Source organism: Chiroxiphia lanceolata, chromosome 1 (genome assembly GCF_009829145.1).
Source record: "Chiroxiphia lanceolata isolate bChiLan1 chromosome 1, bChiLan1.pri, whole genome shotgun sequence".
Classification (NCBI taxonomy): Eukaryota; Metazoa; Chordata; class Aves; order Passeriformes; family Pipridae; genus Chiroxiphia; species Chiroxiphia lanceolata.
In genome coordinates, this window is record NC_045637.1 from 36,714,040 (window position 1) to 36,732,963 (window position 18,924).

At 39.7% G+C, this 18,924-nt stretch overlaps 1 protein-coding gene across 1 annotated transcript in view; it reads left to right on the forward strand.

The window, feature by feature from the left end:
• The first annotated feature begins 598 nt into the window (after positions 1 to 598).
• LOC116782449 (collagen alpha-1(I) chain-like) overlaps positions 599 to 18,924 on the forward strand; it is a 54,350-nt gene continuing 36,024 nt past the window's right edge. Inside the window, exon 1 of the mRNA XM_032679200.1 lies at positions 599 to 672. Within this exon, the coding sequence (XP_032535091.1) occupies positions 612 to 672 (61 nt within the window). The 5' untranslated portion in view covers positions 599 to 611. The remainder of the gene's footprint in view (positions 673 to 18,924) is intronic.

The window sequence follows — 18,924 nt, forward strand, 5'->3', positions numbered from 1 at the left end:
GCAGAGTGGAAGGTGGATCATATGCCAGGAGATTGTGAACATATTACACCTTGTTATCTGTATAGAGGTCACTTTTGGAGCTAAGGTAAACATAGAAATATACATGGCTTTAGTTTAGTTGCTTATCAGCTTCTGTAAACTGCATACTGGGAGAGGCTGAGCAAGTGCCTGGGACCCAGTGCTAAAGCTCTGCCTCTTTGGCCAGTTTCAACCAAGCAGTGGATTGAGGCTTCTACACTGAGTGAAACAATCAGTGAATACAGTGATCTGATTTCCCTGGTGACATGAAAAACAGACAGTTTTTCATTGTCATAATTCACTTGTTCGCCAGATATTCCTGTATAAGTATTTTTAGTATTAAGTGATTATGATAACAACATATTCTACTCTGTCTGATCAAATTCAAACCTCCCTATTTGATATTAAAAGCTGCATGAAAAGGCAAAAAATAATCCTCAAATATGTTAGTATCCCTGGGAATATATAATGTGCACTTACATATTTTCAGTCCAAGACAGGAGACAATGTTCTGTGTCACAGATATGCACACTGCGCTTTGCAGCACCAGTGCATCCAGCAGAAGGCATTAAAAGGTGGACCAGATACTGGGGATGTCAGGACACATGCTGCCAATAGACAGACCATGTTCCAGTGAATGCTTCCTTACAGCTGGTAAGAAGGTTGTTCTGCAAAAATGCACCGGGGTCTTCAGGTGCTAAGGCTGATTCTGACCCTCATTGTGCTAAAGAGAATTTGCAGAGATTTCCAAACAGAAAGTTAGAGAGGTATGACAAGAAGTAAAGCCTGTATATTGAGAACTAAGAAACTCAGCTACTATAGGTACCTCCATACTGGTAGATAAAGCAGAGCCTCATTTAGGAAGTTTTGGTACAGCTAAAGGATCACAAGGGATGAAACCTGGATTTCTGTGAGTCACTTCGATCAGTGGACTTAAAAGGCATTTTTTAATTAAATGGAAAGAGGTCATGACTTCTGTGTGGGGAAAAATGCCCATTCCTGAAGACTGCTTATGAGCTGAGGATGGATTTTCTGTGACCACAGGTGGTGAACAGGGAAGGGGGTGGTAGGAAATGCCCTGAGCCTGGAGGCAGGGCTGTGAGCTGAGGAGAGGGTTGGAAGAAAACCAAGGGCTTCCTGACAGAAGAAAATTGGTCTATGGGTTTGCATCTGAGTGTGGGGCTGTGGCTGTTAGAGGGATCAAAATATAACGAGTTAGACTGATTAGATTATGAACCCAGGAGGCAGCAGGTCTAATTTTTATTTCTAACTTTCTGTACGATTAATGCCAACTCATCTAATTTCTCAGGGCATCAGTTTTTCCATCTGTGAAAAGTGGATGATATGACCACCATCACTAAAATGCGTGATGCAAGTACAACATGATATCTACCTCCAGTGCCTTATGGACAGATTTTTATTTAGGTACTCTACCACCTTTGAAATTACACTGAACAGGTGATTTGAAAGCTTTGTCATAAATCTAAATATTGCTGACACATTAAGAAGAATGAGGTGATCAGACAGTGAACTGCATTAAAAAAAGAAGCATGTTTAAATCTGGTATAAATGAGTTTGAACTGCAGTGATATGAAGGTATTTTTATTTAGACATTCAACCAGAAACGTGCAGCATTCACATTTTATCCTATTCACGGATTTTCTTGGAACATAAACAACTTATATATTATTGTTACAACTTTGCAGAAGTGACTCAAATACAATTTTACTATTGTTGATGAACTGTATAGATAAGATTTGTTGTAGAGGAAGTAAATTTGCGAACATAAAATGGAATAAAAAGGAGAGATGTATGAGGCATCCATCACAGAATATATATTTTACTTTCTTACAATAAATTGATCAAAGGGAATGCATTTATTTTGCAGAAGACTACACTGATTTGAGAATGGTCTGCACCAACAATGCATGTTACTATACAGAATATCCCAAAGTCTTCTACCAACTTCATAATTTTAGGAGTTGGGTATGCCTTTTTAACAGAGGGTAAAAGAAGATTCAGAGAAGAAATTCAGCTTAGCCTTTTCCATATAAAACATTTGTGAGTTTTGTGGGGGGAAAAAGCTATGGTATTTGTCCTAAAAGAGAGCCGAATTGAACTTTCAGTTTCAGTGCTGTAATAGAAACTGTGCATTTTAATGTGTACATTGTGCTTGCAGCAGTACGATAATACAGAAGCAGAGCAATTACATCAGTAGAATGAACACATTTCTAATGGTATTTGTGTTATATGGATATATGGCTGTTGGCCTGTAAGCTGATACTTTCATTGCTGCCATATACATGCAATCTACTTATGGTTAGGGTTGCCAGGCAAGTAATTACCAGAATGGAGTGCTAAGCAAGCAGTCCTGGTGTCAAAGAATCTGACCTTGTGAAGATAATGAGACAAGGAGAATTCAGAACAGATGAAAGCCAAGAGCACCTACTTTATCTACTGACAGCCAGAGAACACCTTCATGCTCAATCAGTTCCTGCTAATGAGACAAGATGGGGCAAGATGGTAAAACAGCAGTAACGGGCAAACTTTTTTTCAGCTTAATGATCTATAACTTAGTCAGATAAAATTGTCTTTTAAACCAGACAGTGACATAAGTATGAACAGAGAAATACAAAGAATGTATTTAATACATTTTGGGTTTGTTTACACTATAATGGGGAATGATTAATGGGCGGAGAAATATGCCCTGTAGTGTGGCTGGGGGAAGCTTAATCCATTTAACTTATCAAAGGGAAGGCAAAAGGGTAATGTGATCACTCTCTGAGAGTCCACACCAGGAGAAGAGCATGGTAATGGAGGGCTTTTCAGCCTAGCTGGCAAACAGACACAGTATATACTCTCTGAAAGGTGAAACCAGAGAAATTCAGGTGAGAAATGGTGACCTTTTATTCATGAGGGTAATTTCTTACTCAAAATTGTGAGGGACTCTTTTTTCCTCAATTTAAAAAATTTCATTTAATTTATTTAAAATTAAGATTGGATGATTTTTAAAAGGTGTATGTGCTTTTTAATGTGTTTATAAACAACTGATGGTCCAAAGGTGACTCTGAAGGGATCTTAGAGAGGTAAACTAAGAAGTGCAATTTGATTGTCAGTGGACATACAGCATCTTCAAATCTATTGGAAAGTTTAAAGGTATGCAAATTGCAAAAGGTTGAAAACTAATGGACTAGGCAAATTAACTCTTGGACCTGTATCAAGAATTAATGTAGGGGAATGTTCAAATCTCTCTTACACAGAATATCAGACTAAAAAATCACTCTGGTCTATTCTAATTTTGCAGTCTATAAATAGGACTAATATTGTGGAGCTAGACCAAGATTAGGAAATTCTGGCATATGCTGTGTATTACCTCTTCCATTGCATGTTAACTAGGCAGCCTTATGAGGTCTTTGCAGGTAGCTAGCTGAATTTCTATATTACCTTTGTGCATTCTCTTTTTCCTGCCATTTTAAAGCCGCACAGGAATTACAAAGTATGCCTGATACACAAAGTTGTAGTCTCATTCTTTCCATTCTCTATTGAAAAACTCTGCATTTGTTAATAAAACCGTATAATCATTAAAGTTCAAAAAGGCATCTTAGACATCGAGTCCAACCATTAGTCTGATGCTGCTGACTAAACCATGTGCCTAAGCACCATATCTACACGTTTTTTGAACAATATCAGGGGTGGTGATTCCATCACTTCTCTGGGCAGCCTATTCCAAAAGGCCGTATTCTCTAAAGCCTAAAGGCCACAGCTTGGTGAGAAGGTCGGAGGAGGATAGGGGGATGGACTCTTGTAAATTGTCGCCTGTAGTCTCAAACGTACTTCAAACTCCAGACAAAATTATAATTAAGAAAGGGCCTTGGTAGGTTGATGGCAGAGAAGAAATATAAGCTCAATACGTGAGTCACTGTTTGAAATCCTTTTCCTCTCCTGTTTATAGCAAAGAATTTAAGCCATGAGCTTGAAGAAAACCACCTAAAAAACACAGATTAGAGTTTCTGAGAGGTATTTTCCTGTCCCAGTCCTCTGGGAGCAAAGGGAAGGGCTCTGTCCTCTTCTGTGGCTCCAGTTGGAAGGGGACTGAGAGGTTACAGAGCCTCAGTTTTCCCAGCTCCATTTCACTTCAGAGCTGTCTTCACTTCAAATAAAAAGGCCTTTCAGTGATCGGTGCTGAAGTTCAGACCTATCTCTTCAGTTGGTGGAAAGGATAAGTTCTTGTCTCTGGAAGCTGCTGGACAGAAGTTCTGCTCTTTCTGTACTGGGAGAGAACTGAAACATAAAACCAGAGGCCAAGGTCAGGAAGGAAAGAAGCAGTGGCATGAGGGAATATTTGGAATCGATTTCTCTGACCAGCCCAGAATTTCACCAAGCACTTTCTTCGCTGATCCAAGATGAAGCTGGTTGACCTTCTTAAACAAAACAAACCAAACCTAGTCTTCATTTAGTGTCTGAAAGCAACTGAATCACTCTGGGGACTTGACTTGTTCTTAACTGAGTCAAAAAACTAATAGTAGTTTCCAAATGCAAGTCACTCACGAAGCTCGAATGAGCTGTCACTCCTAATGCAATGCTTCCTTCCTTTTCTTATCCCCTCTAATAAGCAATGCAATACCCAGTAAAGTGGAGACCCCACCCAGATGGTGAGTTGCGTTGATTAATTTATAGACCTGTCAGATCTTGTGCGTTGTCACTGAGGCACAGGTTCCTAGCTCCTGCTTTGTTCTCTTCAGTCTTGCCCTATCCCTCAGTGGTTTGTGGTGGTGCCTGGTGGCCCTGCTCTGGCTGTGGCTTTGGGTGTCTGGTGTCCTGGCTTCCTGGGACTGTGGGTTAATAGCCCCACAGGGCTTAGTGTACGGGGTCACTGTGAGTGGTAGGACAGCTGCAGAGTGTCAGGGAAGTCCTGCTATTACAAGTTTACCCTCAGAAGACCTTTACTGGAAGCCACATCTTTCAGCTCAAAAGCTTCTTGCTCTGGACCTTTTACCTTCACTTTGCACAAAGTCTTCTATATGTGCAGAGAAGAGATACTGAAAATATCTGGAGGCAGTGCTTCTCTTCCTAACATGTGAAAAGTGAGGACTGCAGCTCTTAGTGCTGTAATTTTAGCCTAGAGCCATTCAATAAACTGTAAGGTGGCCTTTCAGTTTTGTTTGTTTGTTTGGTTGGGTGGTTGGTTTTGTTTGTTTTTGGTTTTTTTGTTGGTTTTGTTTTGGTTTTTGTGGTTTTCTTTTGTTTGTTTTTTTGTCATTTGTTGTTTGTTGTTGGTTTTTTTTAAATTGGGGAGCTTAAAAGTAAAGGCATGCATGTTGGTGAGAAGTGTGGGGGTTTTTTTTCTAGAAAAATACATCTTTTGCTCTGTTCAGTTTGTTCTGTCTTGCTTTTCTATTTTGTCCAGTGCTGCTCCAGATCCATCTCACACAGCACCTCTGTCACTATTGCAACAGATCTTCACAGTTTCTTTTATTGTTTCAAGCTGGTAAGAGTGGAAAACTGAGCTGTAAGAGCTCAGATTAGCATAGCTAGAAAAACCAACCAAGTGTTTTGGTCTCAACAACCTGTCTGCACATGAGAAAACCAGATTCAATTCCTGTAAGGTGGTAGGAACTATTCATAATTTCCATTACCTTTCTGCAAACACTCTGCTTTTTTTTTTTTTTTTTCCATTCTTACCTTTGTTCTGATGAACAAAGGCTATGTGGACAGGCACATCTGCACAGTCATCCTGACTTGGCTCCAGGGGAGCTCCTCTTGGAAGCCACAGGATAATATAGGTTGGTCATTGTGGTCTTTGGTCCTTCAGGTTCACCCAGTCAGGAGAATCTCAGTAACAGCACAGCTCATCAGACTAAGCAGAGCATGCTACCTGTGTGGTGCTGTTTCTTCCCACTGTGCACATTGGGTAGGTCAGAGATATCTTTCTTACCTTCTGCACCTGGGACTCAGGAGCCCAGGCCTGCACAGAGTATCATTCTGCTACTTCATTAGTCCCACCCGTACATCCAGTGTGATTATTTTCTCTAACGTTGGACTGAACTCCCCAACGTGTTATCTTCAATCATCTGTGCCTCGGACCTCAGCATATATGTTTTGTGTTCTGGGACACACAGTCTTGCATTTGACTGTCTTAAAAGCATCACTGGCTGTGCTTGGACACCCCGATCACCATTGTTCGCCTCTGTCCATGTTCGCAGATTAGTGGGAGAATAAATACCTAACAGTTATTTAAAGGTTTATTTTTTGTTTTACCTAGATCACTGAGAAGCATATTTAGCCTCTTATATACATGATATGTAATGGATCATAAATGGTATAAGCCTTGTTCATAATTAAATGTACTGTGTACATATTATGTTATATGTATTTTATATATGTATAGATATTTATGCGTATTAAATATCCTAAAATATTCTTTCTCTTTCAGTGTAATTGGGGATCTACCTCAGCTGGGACAGTACACTTCTTGTTCACCAGCTTTACTTCTTTTCAGAACTATGACCAGTGGGTTCAGCAAATCCCAATCCCTTCCTTCAAAATTGCGCATAAGATTTGCTTCCATTTGAGGCAGAGTGAAGGTTTAGATAACGTGCAACTTCTTATCTGTTCCCATCTTATCACAGCTGCACAGTGAGCATGGGGAAGGCCCATTGCTGACCCATGCTTCTGCTGACCAATTCCTTGGTTTCCCCATTTCCAAGGATAAGATAATAGCATAATGCCTTTGCAGAACACTAAAAAAGTCATGTATTAAGATGAGCGAGAGCTGGGAAAAGGGCATGGACTGAGAATGCCTTCCACCTCACTGTCAGCAGTAGCTCAGCTGCCCAGACAAGCACCAGTTCACAGCAAGAGTATTGTATTCACCAAAGGTCTGCTAAAAACTGGTAGTGTGTCAGGGTCTTTGTTTTGTTTTTTTTCCCCTGAAACTCCAGGGGTGTTTCTGGAGGGCTCAGAGCATTTTCCATTGCACCCATTTTCTTTTGAGGTGAAAATAAGCAAACAGCCCTTCAGTTATAGATCAAGTATGATTTCAGTATAGATAAAGTATAGATTGGGCAACAGCTTCAGATCTTTCTCTTGTTATCCCACCCAAGGAATTGCTGAGATATCCCTACTATCCCAGGGAGTTACTGATTCTTTTCTGCTTTTCACCCTTTTAAACCAAAGTCAGAGTATTGAAGCTGGCAAATCTAGCCCTTTTTTCTAGCTCTGATCCTGCATGGTGGTCCTGTCCCCAGGAGGCATCGAGACCCAGGGTGGCAAAGTTATTCTGTTTTACATGATCTGATCACAGCTGCCCAGCCCTGATTTGTCCCATTCCTGTCCCATGTGTGAACTGTCTTCATCCAAATCACTGTAGATTTGGTGATACAAAGTCACATGTGAATCTTGTTTAACTTTGAAAAAAATATGTGCTTTGTTGTCTCCTCTTCCGTCAGTTATTTTAATGTTTTTCCCATTACATTTAAAGGAGAGGGGAAAATGTGATTTAAGGAAGGGTAGGAAGCAATTTGCCCACCCACTCACATACACCAGAAAAAATGTTTTTCCCACCTTTAGCCTTACTTTTCTCAGTTGAAAGAAATAAAAAATTCAAACAATGAAAGCATTTAACACCAGTATGATTTTTATCACTGCTGTCATCCTTTCGTTAGAAAAATCTTGAACAAATGTAACTAAATGTGAAAATGGGCCTTCTTCTGTTATTTCAAACAACAACTGAAATAATTACATCAAAATTACATCTGGAAATACAGAATTATGACTTTTCTTATAACAGCTGAACTGGTTTTGGGAAACAATAATTCCAGTGTTAGTGTAGAATAAAGCAGAGATATTTAGGGGGTTAGAGAAGGATCGGCCCATGTCTTTTAATTCTACTGCATTGTAGAAGACAAATTTTCTCTCTTACTTTTTTTTTAAGTACTTAATGAACAGCTTGCAGAAATAATCTCATATTTTACAATCTTTGAAGAAACTGGAGTCTGTCTATCTGAGCATGTGTGTATATGCACACTGATATATAAAAGAAAAGTAAAAGTAATCTTTTTGCTTCTTCACTTTGAATTATAGTAGATATAAACAAAAGAGGACAAGCTGATGGCATTTTTATGTCATTTTGTGTGGCTTTGTCTTCTTTTTTTTTAATACCTCACTTTGTGGCTAATTAGCAGCCAAATGAAACCTGATTGTTAAAAATAGAGAGCAACACACATTTCCTGAGTCAGTCAGGAGTCACTTTAGTCATGCAGGTAGCATAGCTCAGCAGGGTCATTTTGGACTGTCATTTGGCATAAGAAGACTAATTCATGGTATTTTTTTAATGTGTGTAGCTAGACTTCATACTGAAGATTTTTTGTGCAAGTAAGTGCTTAGAATGCACAGATATTTTCTGCAAATTGCAAAAGGAGATTGCTTAATCTCAAAGTAGTGCTTTTCAAAGAATAGGACTGTATTGCAAATAGTTACTGAGAGTATTCCCTTCATTGTGGTATAATTGCACATTTAATACTGGGTCTTTTTAAAAGCTGTCTTGATTTCTACAAAATATATTATGTCATGCCAATATGATACACAGCTTCAAGATAACACAGAGAGAATGGTATTACTGGGTGCTTCGCCCTGGCAGTGTTTGGCTGCCAGTGGGAGAGAGGAAAAAGATGAGATCTGTGCACCTCTGGGTGGATGTGTGATATCTCTCAGATATGTGGGATGTGCTCCCTTGGGTGTAAGAGCTTCTCAGGCAGGAAAGCAGCAGCAGCATGTGGGGGGAGGCTTCCTTCCCCCTTCTCTTTGAGAGCAGCCAGGGTGTGAATATGGCACTGTGTGTGCCTGGGGGGTGTCTGTCACCCATAGGCTCAGGGGAACAGACCTCCCATTAACTCCCTTCTGCAGATGGAGCTGTGGATCAGAGGTACCCAGACACTGCTGTGCAGCAGCACACATTCATGAGGTTACAGAGCAAAACTGAGCCGATGCTGAGAGCTGTGAAAAGGTGCAGGGATTCAGAGCAGGAAGGGCCTAAATTGGAAAGAAACATGTAATGAATGAAACAGCTGTTTCTGCTCTGAAGGTTGGGGCTCCCTCTGCTTCAGACAGCCAGGGTTTCCCTCACTGCGGTAACGTCATTTCAGTTCGTTGGTCTGTTGAACTGAAAAGGAACCTACATACCTCTGCTCTATGTGCTCCAGGGGCAGGGATGCTTTTGGGGCAAGCACTGCCAATAAGGAATGACGATGATTAGCAGAGTTGAGGTAACAAGTGAGTTTAATCCTGTGAAGAAGTCCCATGGGGAGGAATGGGAAACCATCATCCAGAAATCTCGGAGTGGAAGAAGATCCTGTCCTGTGCTGCTCCATCCTTTTCCCATGCTTCTGGCCTTCATTGCAACCTGCATTTTCCCATTACTGGGCAGTCCTGGGAGGGAGCACAACTTAAAGACCCCAGGGTGCAAGGCTGATCTGGGGGAGAAGCAGGCTGCCAGCACACTGGGGCATTCAGATGCACACACTGCAGGATGCCTGTCAGTCAGGGCCATAGGGATGTGACACAGATGGAGTGAAATTCAGTCTCCCGACATCTAATGAGAGGCTGACAGTTCTGCAACAGACACCAAAAGTAATTGTTAGGTACAGCTTTGCGGGAGAAAATGATCTAAGGCTGAGTGAGGCACAAACTGTCACACAGGGAGTAATGATGGCAGCATCAGCTGTCCTACCGTACAGATCCCTTCTGAAAGCTTTACCTCAAATGTTATCTTTCTTTTTTTTTTTTTTTTAAAACCCACAACAGATAGTATAAATTGGGATTCCAAACCTCTGAGTTTACCTGCTGGAGATGGGACGGTAGCTGAAAGACTGCTAGCTGAAGAAATGGGTGGAAGAAGTCTTGACAGCCCAAGTTTTGTACCCACTTAGAGAGACAGAACAACCTACTTCTGTGGAGAGTGGTCCTGGGCAGTAGTGGGAAGAGAAAAGCAACCCTCAGCTTGTGAGGTATGGAAGAGATATGAAAACAAGGGGAAGCTTCTATTTGCTGTTATTTTACTGACAAAATGGGATGTGTGAATCTTCAGTAACAGTTACAGTCATATGATTATAGATAGGTGCAGTTTAAATTTACTTTTCATAGGAAAACTTGAACTGTTGTGTTGTTCAGTTAATTTTTTCTTCTTATCTGCTGATATCCTTCTATATCACTTTGTGACACATTTCACCTTTTTGTTTTCAAACAAATTGAATTAAGTACTCCAATGTACATTAACTGACCAAATCTTAGAAATCCAGGGTGTTTCCATGACCTCTAGAGGAATGGGCAACTAACTCACTTAAGAATCAACATTTTAGGCTGAAAATCCTTCACAGTTAAAATCCTCACATTTTTCTAAGTCCACATTTTCTAGGTGCAAATTTCTGAAGTTACACCAAGAAGAACTGAATTGTGGTATTGGATGTAAATTCTATATTTTCCCTGCTAACAGTTTAGATTTGGAATGACTGTTTGACTACCTCAGAAGAGGAGGAGAGATAAAATGACAAGATCTGTTTAGTGAATATAGCGTGATGATCTAACTTTAGATACTGTTCAGGTCTGCAATTCTGGTTCACAAAACTTGGTCGTTGTCTATCTGTTCTGGATGTACTCAGACTGGGAATTTTGGATAAAAGCACAGAAGTGTGCCTTCTTTTTAGGAATCTGTTAAACCTTATGGCTATTGATCCATTGCAGTTTTGTTTAAAATAGAAGCATACATAAAGGCAACAGTTATCTGCAAACAAAAAAATTAAGGTTTTTCAAAGCAATGAATCTAAATTGAATTCAAAAATATCCCTGAAGAAGTGGACATGATTTTCAGAGAAGTCTCCCATGTTTTCTGAAAGTTTGTCCTTCTCCAATCACTGGAAGAGTGGCTGCAGACTGTATTTATTTTATTTTCAAAGTGTGATGAGACCAAGAAATTTAGAAGCATAATAGCTATTTAGAATAGCTTTCAAATTCAGCAAATTTGTATGTTTCATACAGAACAAAGAGATCGGTAAGAGGGAACTAAAATAGGAGAAAGGGGTGGCTTATGTTTTTGATGAAGAACTAAAGCTGAGCTATACTGTTCATTCTGTAATTTTTAGCTTATCACATCTTCCTGTGTGTTGTCTGCCTTGATACGTAGCAGGATGACAGATGACATCTGCTTGCATCTGAACACAATGGTAAAACATGTACAGGCACTCAGGAAGGATCCATTGTCCCAGTAAAGCACCAGCCCTAGAAAACCTTAAAAAGCCCCCCGACCCAACACAAACCATAGGGCTGAAACTGAAGCTTTATTTTTTTCCTGAAGTATCTTTAGTTCTAGAAATCATGTATCTGTATAAAACAGTTTATGAATTTTTTGTCTCATGATTAGGCATGCTGGAATGACTGGATGCCTTGCAAAGATTTAGTACAGTCTTTTTATATCTATTGTTTGAAGTGTTTCACAACACTATTTTATCTGAGGCTCATTATTACTGCTTGATCTCCCTTACCACTTTTCTCCCTGAACCATTGCAATGTCACTTTCTCTATTTTTTTTTGACTCCAGACTTACATATTCTTTCTCTCTTGCCTTATTGTTTACCATGATATTTACTTTCTGTCCTCTGTTGACTGTATTCTCAAAGAAAAAAAACAACAGACCAAAACCACCTAAACCTAGCACCTTTTCCCAGAATCACAGAATTTTAGGGTTGAAAGGCTCTTCTGGTGATCATCTAGTCCAACGCTCCTGCCAAGGCAGGGTCACCTAGAGCAGGTTGCACAGGAACATGTCTGGGTTGGTCTTGAATGTCTCTAGAGAGGGAGAATCCACCACCTCCTTGGGCAGCCTGTTCCAGAGCTCTGCCACCCTCAGTGTAAAGAAGTTCTTCATATTGAGATGGAACTTCTTGTGTTTTAATTTATGGCCATTGTTCCTTGTCCTGTTGCTGGGCACCACTGAAAATACTCTGGCACCATCCAATTTCTGTCATCAGAAATGTCTATGCACTCAGTGGAAATAACTGTGGCATTACTGCTCTGGAATGGTGATAGAATGGCTCCTAGGGAATAATCTTTAGTGAATAAATTAATCTTGTATCATCCCAAGCTTTTCATAATCAATATGTATACTGCCAAATGTATGAAATTGAATGGATACATTTTCTGCATGGAATAAACTTTCTCTTTAACTGCCCATTTGGAGTCCTATGGCACTAACAGAACTTGCATTATTGAATTATTATAGATACCAGACTCATTAGGAAATTATTATCGTGGACTAGATGGAGGGAGACACACTACATGTACCTTCTTCTTTAACCCTGTTTTCTACAAGTATGCAACTTGTGCAGGTCAGGTAGAACATTATTAATCTTAAGGAAGAAAACATAACATTTCTATGTTAAATGTTGATCTGGGTGTAAGATTTGCATTATTGCATACCTCGTGATTTCTCTGTAAATAGAATCCAAGTATCATGAAGGTTGGAAAGGACATCTGAATGTCATCTAGTCCAGCTTGCTCCTCAAGAACTAAAAGCAAAATTACTTGTTGCTGTTTCCCTGGTGATCCAGATAAATATAAAAAAATACTACATATTTACTTCATCATTTAAATCAATCTCTTACAGTTATGAGGCAAACCTTAATTATAGCATCACTCCATTACACCTGGGCAGACCTCACACAGACTGAGAAAACTTCTTTAGATTTTATAGGCATTCAAGAGTTCAAATGAATACCAAAGTAAAAACTGGATAAATACTATCTGGTAGTGTTTGTCAAAATGTTAGCAGAAGTGCATTATTAATGGGTCCGACTGACCTAAAGTAATTCTAAAAGTTTCAAGTTACATAACCATTCTCTTTTGTTTTTATCATGAAAAAAAAATCCATGTACCATGGTTGTTTGAAAAAGAAAGACACCTGATTGAGCTATTAGTAGTCGGTAACAATTCAAGTGACCTCAAAAAAAAAAAATCTGTAGAGGTTTTGTTTTACAAATTCTTCAGAACACTAATTTCACATCCTGTTCTTTAAAATGTGTTTGCTTTTGTGGCAGTAATTATTGAGGATGTGAGTGAATCAGAGTCTGAATCACTTAAGACCTCTATATCCATGAATAATGTTCACCAGTGACTATTTCTCAGCTCCATATTTATGCAGTAATTCCAACAATGAAGTCTTGTAGCGTTACAAGAAAATAAATATTAAAGTAAACAGCTTGTTCTGTATTGAGGTGATTAGAGGAGAAATTCAACAAAGACTAGACTTCTGTCAGTCCAGTTAGGAGTTTATTATCCAAAGCTGTTTTGATAACAGTGTTATTTCAGTGGATACAGGCTGTTCAAGTTTCCTGGGATTTAAAGGTGAATTCAGGTCATTCATTACTTTTGTTGGCACTATAAATCTGTAGCATTAAGGGGGAGTGGAAAGAGATAAGTATGCTACAAATAGTATGAATAAATATGGAAAAGATCACTTTGACCCCCTAATTCTTCTTGTATGAAAATCTCACTCCATGACAGAATCACAAAAATTAGATGGAAGAAAAAAACACCGTTTCCTTTTCCATGCATACTGTGTACACTTTCTTATGCATGCAGAACATCCTCTGAAGCTTTCAAGCCTGTACACTCTATGGCTTCTACTGGGTTCTTTGAAAAATGGAGTTCAACATCAACAGTGCAAACAGCAGAGAAACTGGGGAACTTGTTCAATAAACTAGTTCTTGTATAGTGTACTCCGTTTTTTAATGACTGTAATATATACTGAACACTCCCCAGCTGAATGTGACTTGTGAAAGAAGCTGTGTGGATATTTGTGTTTCAGCTGTAGTTGTGCTGGCTCTACTCCTCAGTGGCCAAGGATTGAGTCTGGTTGGGCATATTCCTTTATCTTGAGTACATTCCTCTTCTTTTTGTTCCCAAAGGAGTTGAAAGAGAAAAAAAAGGCCCCCAAGTTTTCCAGACTGATAGTAGGATCTTCCTCTTTCCTATTTGTTCCCTTCAGATAATTTTTTTGCTATGAAAAAATGTAGAAAATTCATTTGCTGTTACATTGTGGCTAGATGGATAGTTTCTAAGTGGATTAATCCTGCTTGTTCATTGCATTAATTGCTCCCTTTTGCTAATTTCTTCATAGTTAGTCTATTTCCAATTATAGGATGAAAGCTGTTTATTTCTTTTCCTCTGATTAGCCATGGTAGAAACCTCCTCCGTATCAGGGAGAGAGGTCTGATGGTTGTCCTGCTCCTTGGGTGTTTCTGATAAGTGGAAGGCTTCAGGACCCAACTCCCTGGAAATTTCATGCATGGAGATGAAAGCTAAGCTTCTGTCTGGAGCAGAGTTAGAAGAACATCTCTGGTCTGGAATCTCATTTAGGAAATCCTCAGATACACAAATGGTCAAATGTGAGTCTTATGAGGAACGGAACTGAGTTTTGTAGTAAAGAATTCAGGTTGCAGTTAATTGTTGTTTTTCATAACTGGAAAGAAACTTGAACTTTTTAGGTAGTTTTTCAGGGTTTTGAGGTTTAGTGTCATCAGTACTAAAGTTTCACTTAGAAATCTTAAAATGGTCATCATCCTACTTGTTCCCACTTAAATATGCAAGCTCAAAACACCTTGCCCATTTGGGACCTATATAGTGTTTTCATTATGACATTGTGATGTCCAATTATACACTTAGAAAAGATACAAATAAAAAGGTGAAGAATCTGTCCAAGTAGGCATGAAATAGGTGGATACTTACAAAAACATTAGAACATAGTCCTGCAATGTCCTGCAATCCTTTCTGTCATGAGTTGTTTTAAAAAAGTATCCCTTTCAGAGTGTAGTACAAAGATATCCTTGTATTTGTAGGACCTGATCTGAAAACTGTTTGACATCTTAGTTTTACCATTATATCTCCTCTCTTCAGAATCTGTCTTCCAAAGGACCAAATTCAAAACAAGGTGTTGAGATGAAATGAGGTGAGATGAGATGGGGTGATGCAGCCAGTCAATCACCCCTCCTCCCTCTGTAATCATCAGGGGACCCGCTTTGAATGCTCAGCTTCCCTCTCTTCCATTCAGTGTGTACAGAGCCTGTCAGATGACACATTCACTCAACCCTGTACTCACAATTAAACACCTTTCAACAAACACAAGCAAAAACACTCTACCATAGTAACACTAACTCCCACTTCCACTGAAAAGCTATTGCAGTTATGGGGAGGGGAAACATCAGCTGTGTGGGTAAAAGTGTGCCCTCCTGTGAGCAGAGCTGCTGTCAGGATGGTTATGTGTCTCACACGAGTGTTTGTGCAGACGGCATTTCAGCGCAGCTGGGAGTCCTGCCTCCCACTGAGCCCGTCTAACTGCACAGAGCATAGGCTGACTGACAACCTTTAAGGCAAATGTAGAAAGTTTGCTTAAAACCTGATACAGTTTCTGACATTGATGGATATGAATAGTGAGAAACGTCAGTTCAAGATGAAAAGCTACTGGTGAAACAGCATCCTCCAAACATATTCCCATGATACCACAGCAGACTTTAGCAGCCTTGATTTTCTTGACACAGAAGCTCGTGACTAGAAGTCTAGATGTAACTTCAGTTATATTATTTTAAAACAGTCGCTGGAAAGGCTGTAGCCTGATTTGTAGCCTGATTTTTGATTTTCACTTCTAATGCAAAAGAAGGTTGCTTTTGTACTCTTGGATACATGGAATATAATGTATATGTATGGGTTCAGGCACATATGTATGTCTGATTTTAACAAATGTGTGTGTGGGAATAGAACATACTGCAAAGTAGCGTTCTCTTTCATCATATCAGTTTTCCCTGGCCAATAATCCAAGTGTGCTGGTAAGAGTAAAGACATCTATTCAAATAGTTACAGATTTAATTTCTTTCCTCAAAATATTAAAGTTTCTCTGCAGAATTGTACTTCCCAGGACTAAGAGTTAGAAGTCTGTATCATTGCCTAGCTTTGAGACCAAACAGACTACATGCTGCTATATCATGGGCAAGAAGATATTAGTGTTACCAGTGGGTGCCTAATATCAGGTTTTTGCCCTCAGGGTGATTAAAGTTGCAGGAAAAAAAAAAGCTTTAAAAGACTTTTCTGTCCTGCCTTGGCTGATAAATGGTTATTTGTTTGTTTGTTTGTTTGCATATTACTAGATAGTGTTTTTACTTTTCGAAAATACCTAGACATTGGCTCCTGATTTTTCACAAATATCTGTGATTTATGAAAAAAGTTTGCGCAGAAAAAGTTTAACCAATCATACCTAATGACATTTTAAGTTATGTTTTTACATCACTTGTTCTTTCTGTTGTTTTTAAGGAAGATATTTAAAACTCTTTTTAAAGAAAGGAAGTTATTTCTCTATTTAGATAGATTTCTAAAGGTAAGAACATGACTTCACATACAAAAAGATACGGCAAATAGTCCTCAGAAGACATTTAAAAATTTTTCTAAATTATTTGTAATGCTTTCCCTGTAAATTTTTTTGCTACATCTCTTCCTTACATACTGCAGACCTTAGAACAGTACAACAGTTCTAACAGTCAGATCTTGAGCATATGCAGCGCTTAGCACATTTACAGGTGATTCATCAAATCAAAAACTTTTACCTTAAAACTGCCCTCTTTTATGCTGTAAATATAGTGAAAAGCTAAAACAAACAGAATATTTTGTTTGAATATTAATGAAAAGTATTTCTTTTGCTGCTCAAGGTCTCACGTCATGTCTAATAAGGGGTAAGAATAAACACTACTAGCAGTCAAGAAATTTCCTCACTCAGTTGTACTGAATTATTATTCATAACAGTGAATATTTGAGAAAAAATATTATGTTTATAATTATTTGTACATTGCCTGATTCACCTTGGGTGACTGACTTGGGGACTATGTTACACATTCACTTTCTAAGATACAATGAAGATAAAGACACTCCATAGGACATTTCACAGAAAACTTAACTTTGGTGCACTGAATCTTCTCACAATGCGGAAAATTCCTAAAGCTTCTCAAGAACTTTGTGTGTTGGAATGTTGTGTTGGTATATTTAGGGTTCCTGGGCTAAGAAGAAAAAATCTGTGGTGGGCACCTTTTGTAACTCCTGTTTGTTCTGGTCTTGACTAACAGCTTTTCAAGCACTGCAGAAGCAACAGGACTGTGTGGAAGTCCATTGCCAGAGTGAAGTCAGAGCCACACATTTCACACAGTCGCAGAGTGGTTGAGGTTGAAAGGAATTCCTGGAGATCATTTAGCCCAACCCCCTACCCAAGCAGGGTCACCCAGAACAGGTGCTTAAGAAATGTCCAGTTGGATTTTGAATGCCTCCAAGGATGAAGACCCTATAGCTTCTCAAGTATTTGATCAGCGCAATTGTAAAAAGTAAACCTTCAACTTAGGTTTAAGAGGAATTTCCTGCATTTCAGTTTGTGCCCGTTGCCTCCTTTCCTGTCACTAGACACCGCTGGAAAGAGCTTGGGTCCATTTTTTTCATTCCCTTCCATCAGGTATTTATACACATTGATAACATACTTCCAAGCTTTCCCTTCTCCAGGCTGAACAGGTTCAGCTCCCTCTCCATACACCAGATATTTTGTTTCTGGAATCATTTTTATGGTCCTTCCCCAGACTCCTGTGCAGGGGAGACCAGACCTGGTCCTAGCACTTGAGATGTGTCTCATCAGGGCTGACTAGAGGGGAAGGATTACTCCCCTCTATCTGCTGACAACATTTTTCCTAATGCAAAGCCATTCCTCCTAATTTTGTATCATCTGTAAATTTGCTGAAGGTGCACTCTGTCTTGTTGTCCAGGCCATTAAGGAGGATGTCTCAGGAATGGGGGCAGCATTAACTCCTGGGCTGTACTGTTTGTGACTGGCCTCCAGCCAGACCTTTTGCTGCAGATCACAACCCTTTGAGACCAGCCCTTCAGCCAGTTTTCAATCCACCTCACTGTCCGCTTACCTAGCTCATACTTCACCAGTTTATCAATAGGGATATTGTGGGAGACGTTGTACCAAATGCCCTACTAAAGACAAGATAAACACTGTCCAGGCTCTCCCCTCGTCCACTGGGCTGGTCATCTCGTTGTAGAAGTCTATCAGGTTGGTTAAGCATGATTCCCCCTTTGTAAATTCATGCTGACTACTCCAAACCACTTTCTTGACCTCGTGTTTGGAAACGACTTCTAGAATTAGTTGTGTTATCACCTTCACAGGACTGAGGTGAAGCTGACTGGCCTGTAGTTCCCCAGATCCTCCTTCTTGCTCTTTTAGGAGACAGGAGCAACATCCTGTCCTCAGAAACCTCTCTGAACACCTTGACCTTTCAAAGATAGTTGAGAGTCACTTTGCAATGACATCAGCCAGCTGTCTCAGCACTTTTGGATGCATTCTGCCAGGTCCCATGCAGATATTATGTAAGTTCCAGTTTGTTACAATATTCCGTAACCCAACCTTTCTTCACTGAATGTCTGCCTTACTCCAGAGCTTCACTACAGGCCTCGGGTTCCTGAAGGCCAATCTCACTGGTAAAGGCTGGGGCAAAGAGGGATTCAACACCTTGGCCTTTTCCCTGTCCTTTGTTACTCTAACCCATTCAGCAGCAGGCCCACATTTTCCCCAGTCTTCCTTTTGTTGTTTCTGTACTTGTAGAAACATTTCCTGTTGCCATTCACATCCCTGATCAGATTTAGCTCCAGTTGATTTTTTGCTTCCCTAACCCCATCACATGCTCAGTGTCTCTGTACTCCTCCTGGGTAGCCTGACCCTACTTCCGCTTTGTGTGCTTCCTTTTTTAAGTCTGAGTTTAATCAGGAACTCTTTGCTCATCCATGCAGACCTTCTGCGGCCTTTGACTGACCTCCTTAACATGAGAATAGACA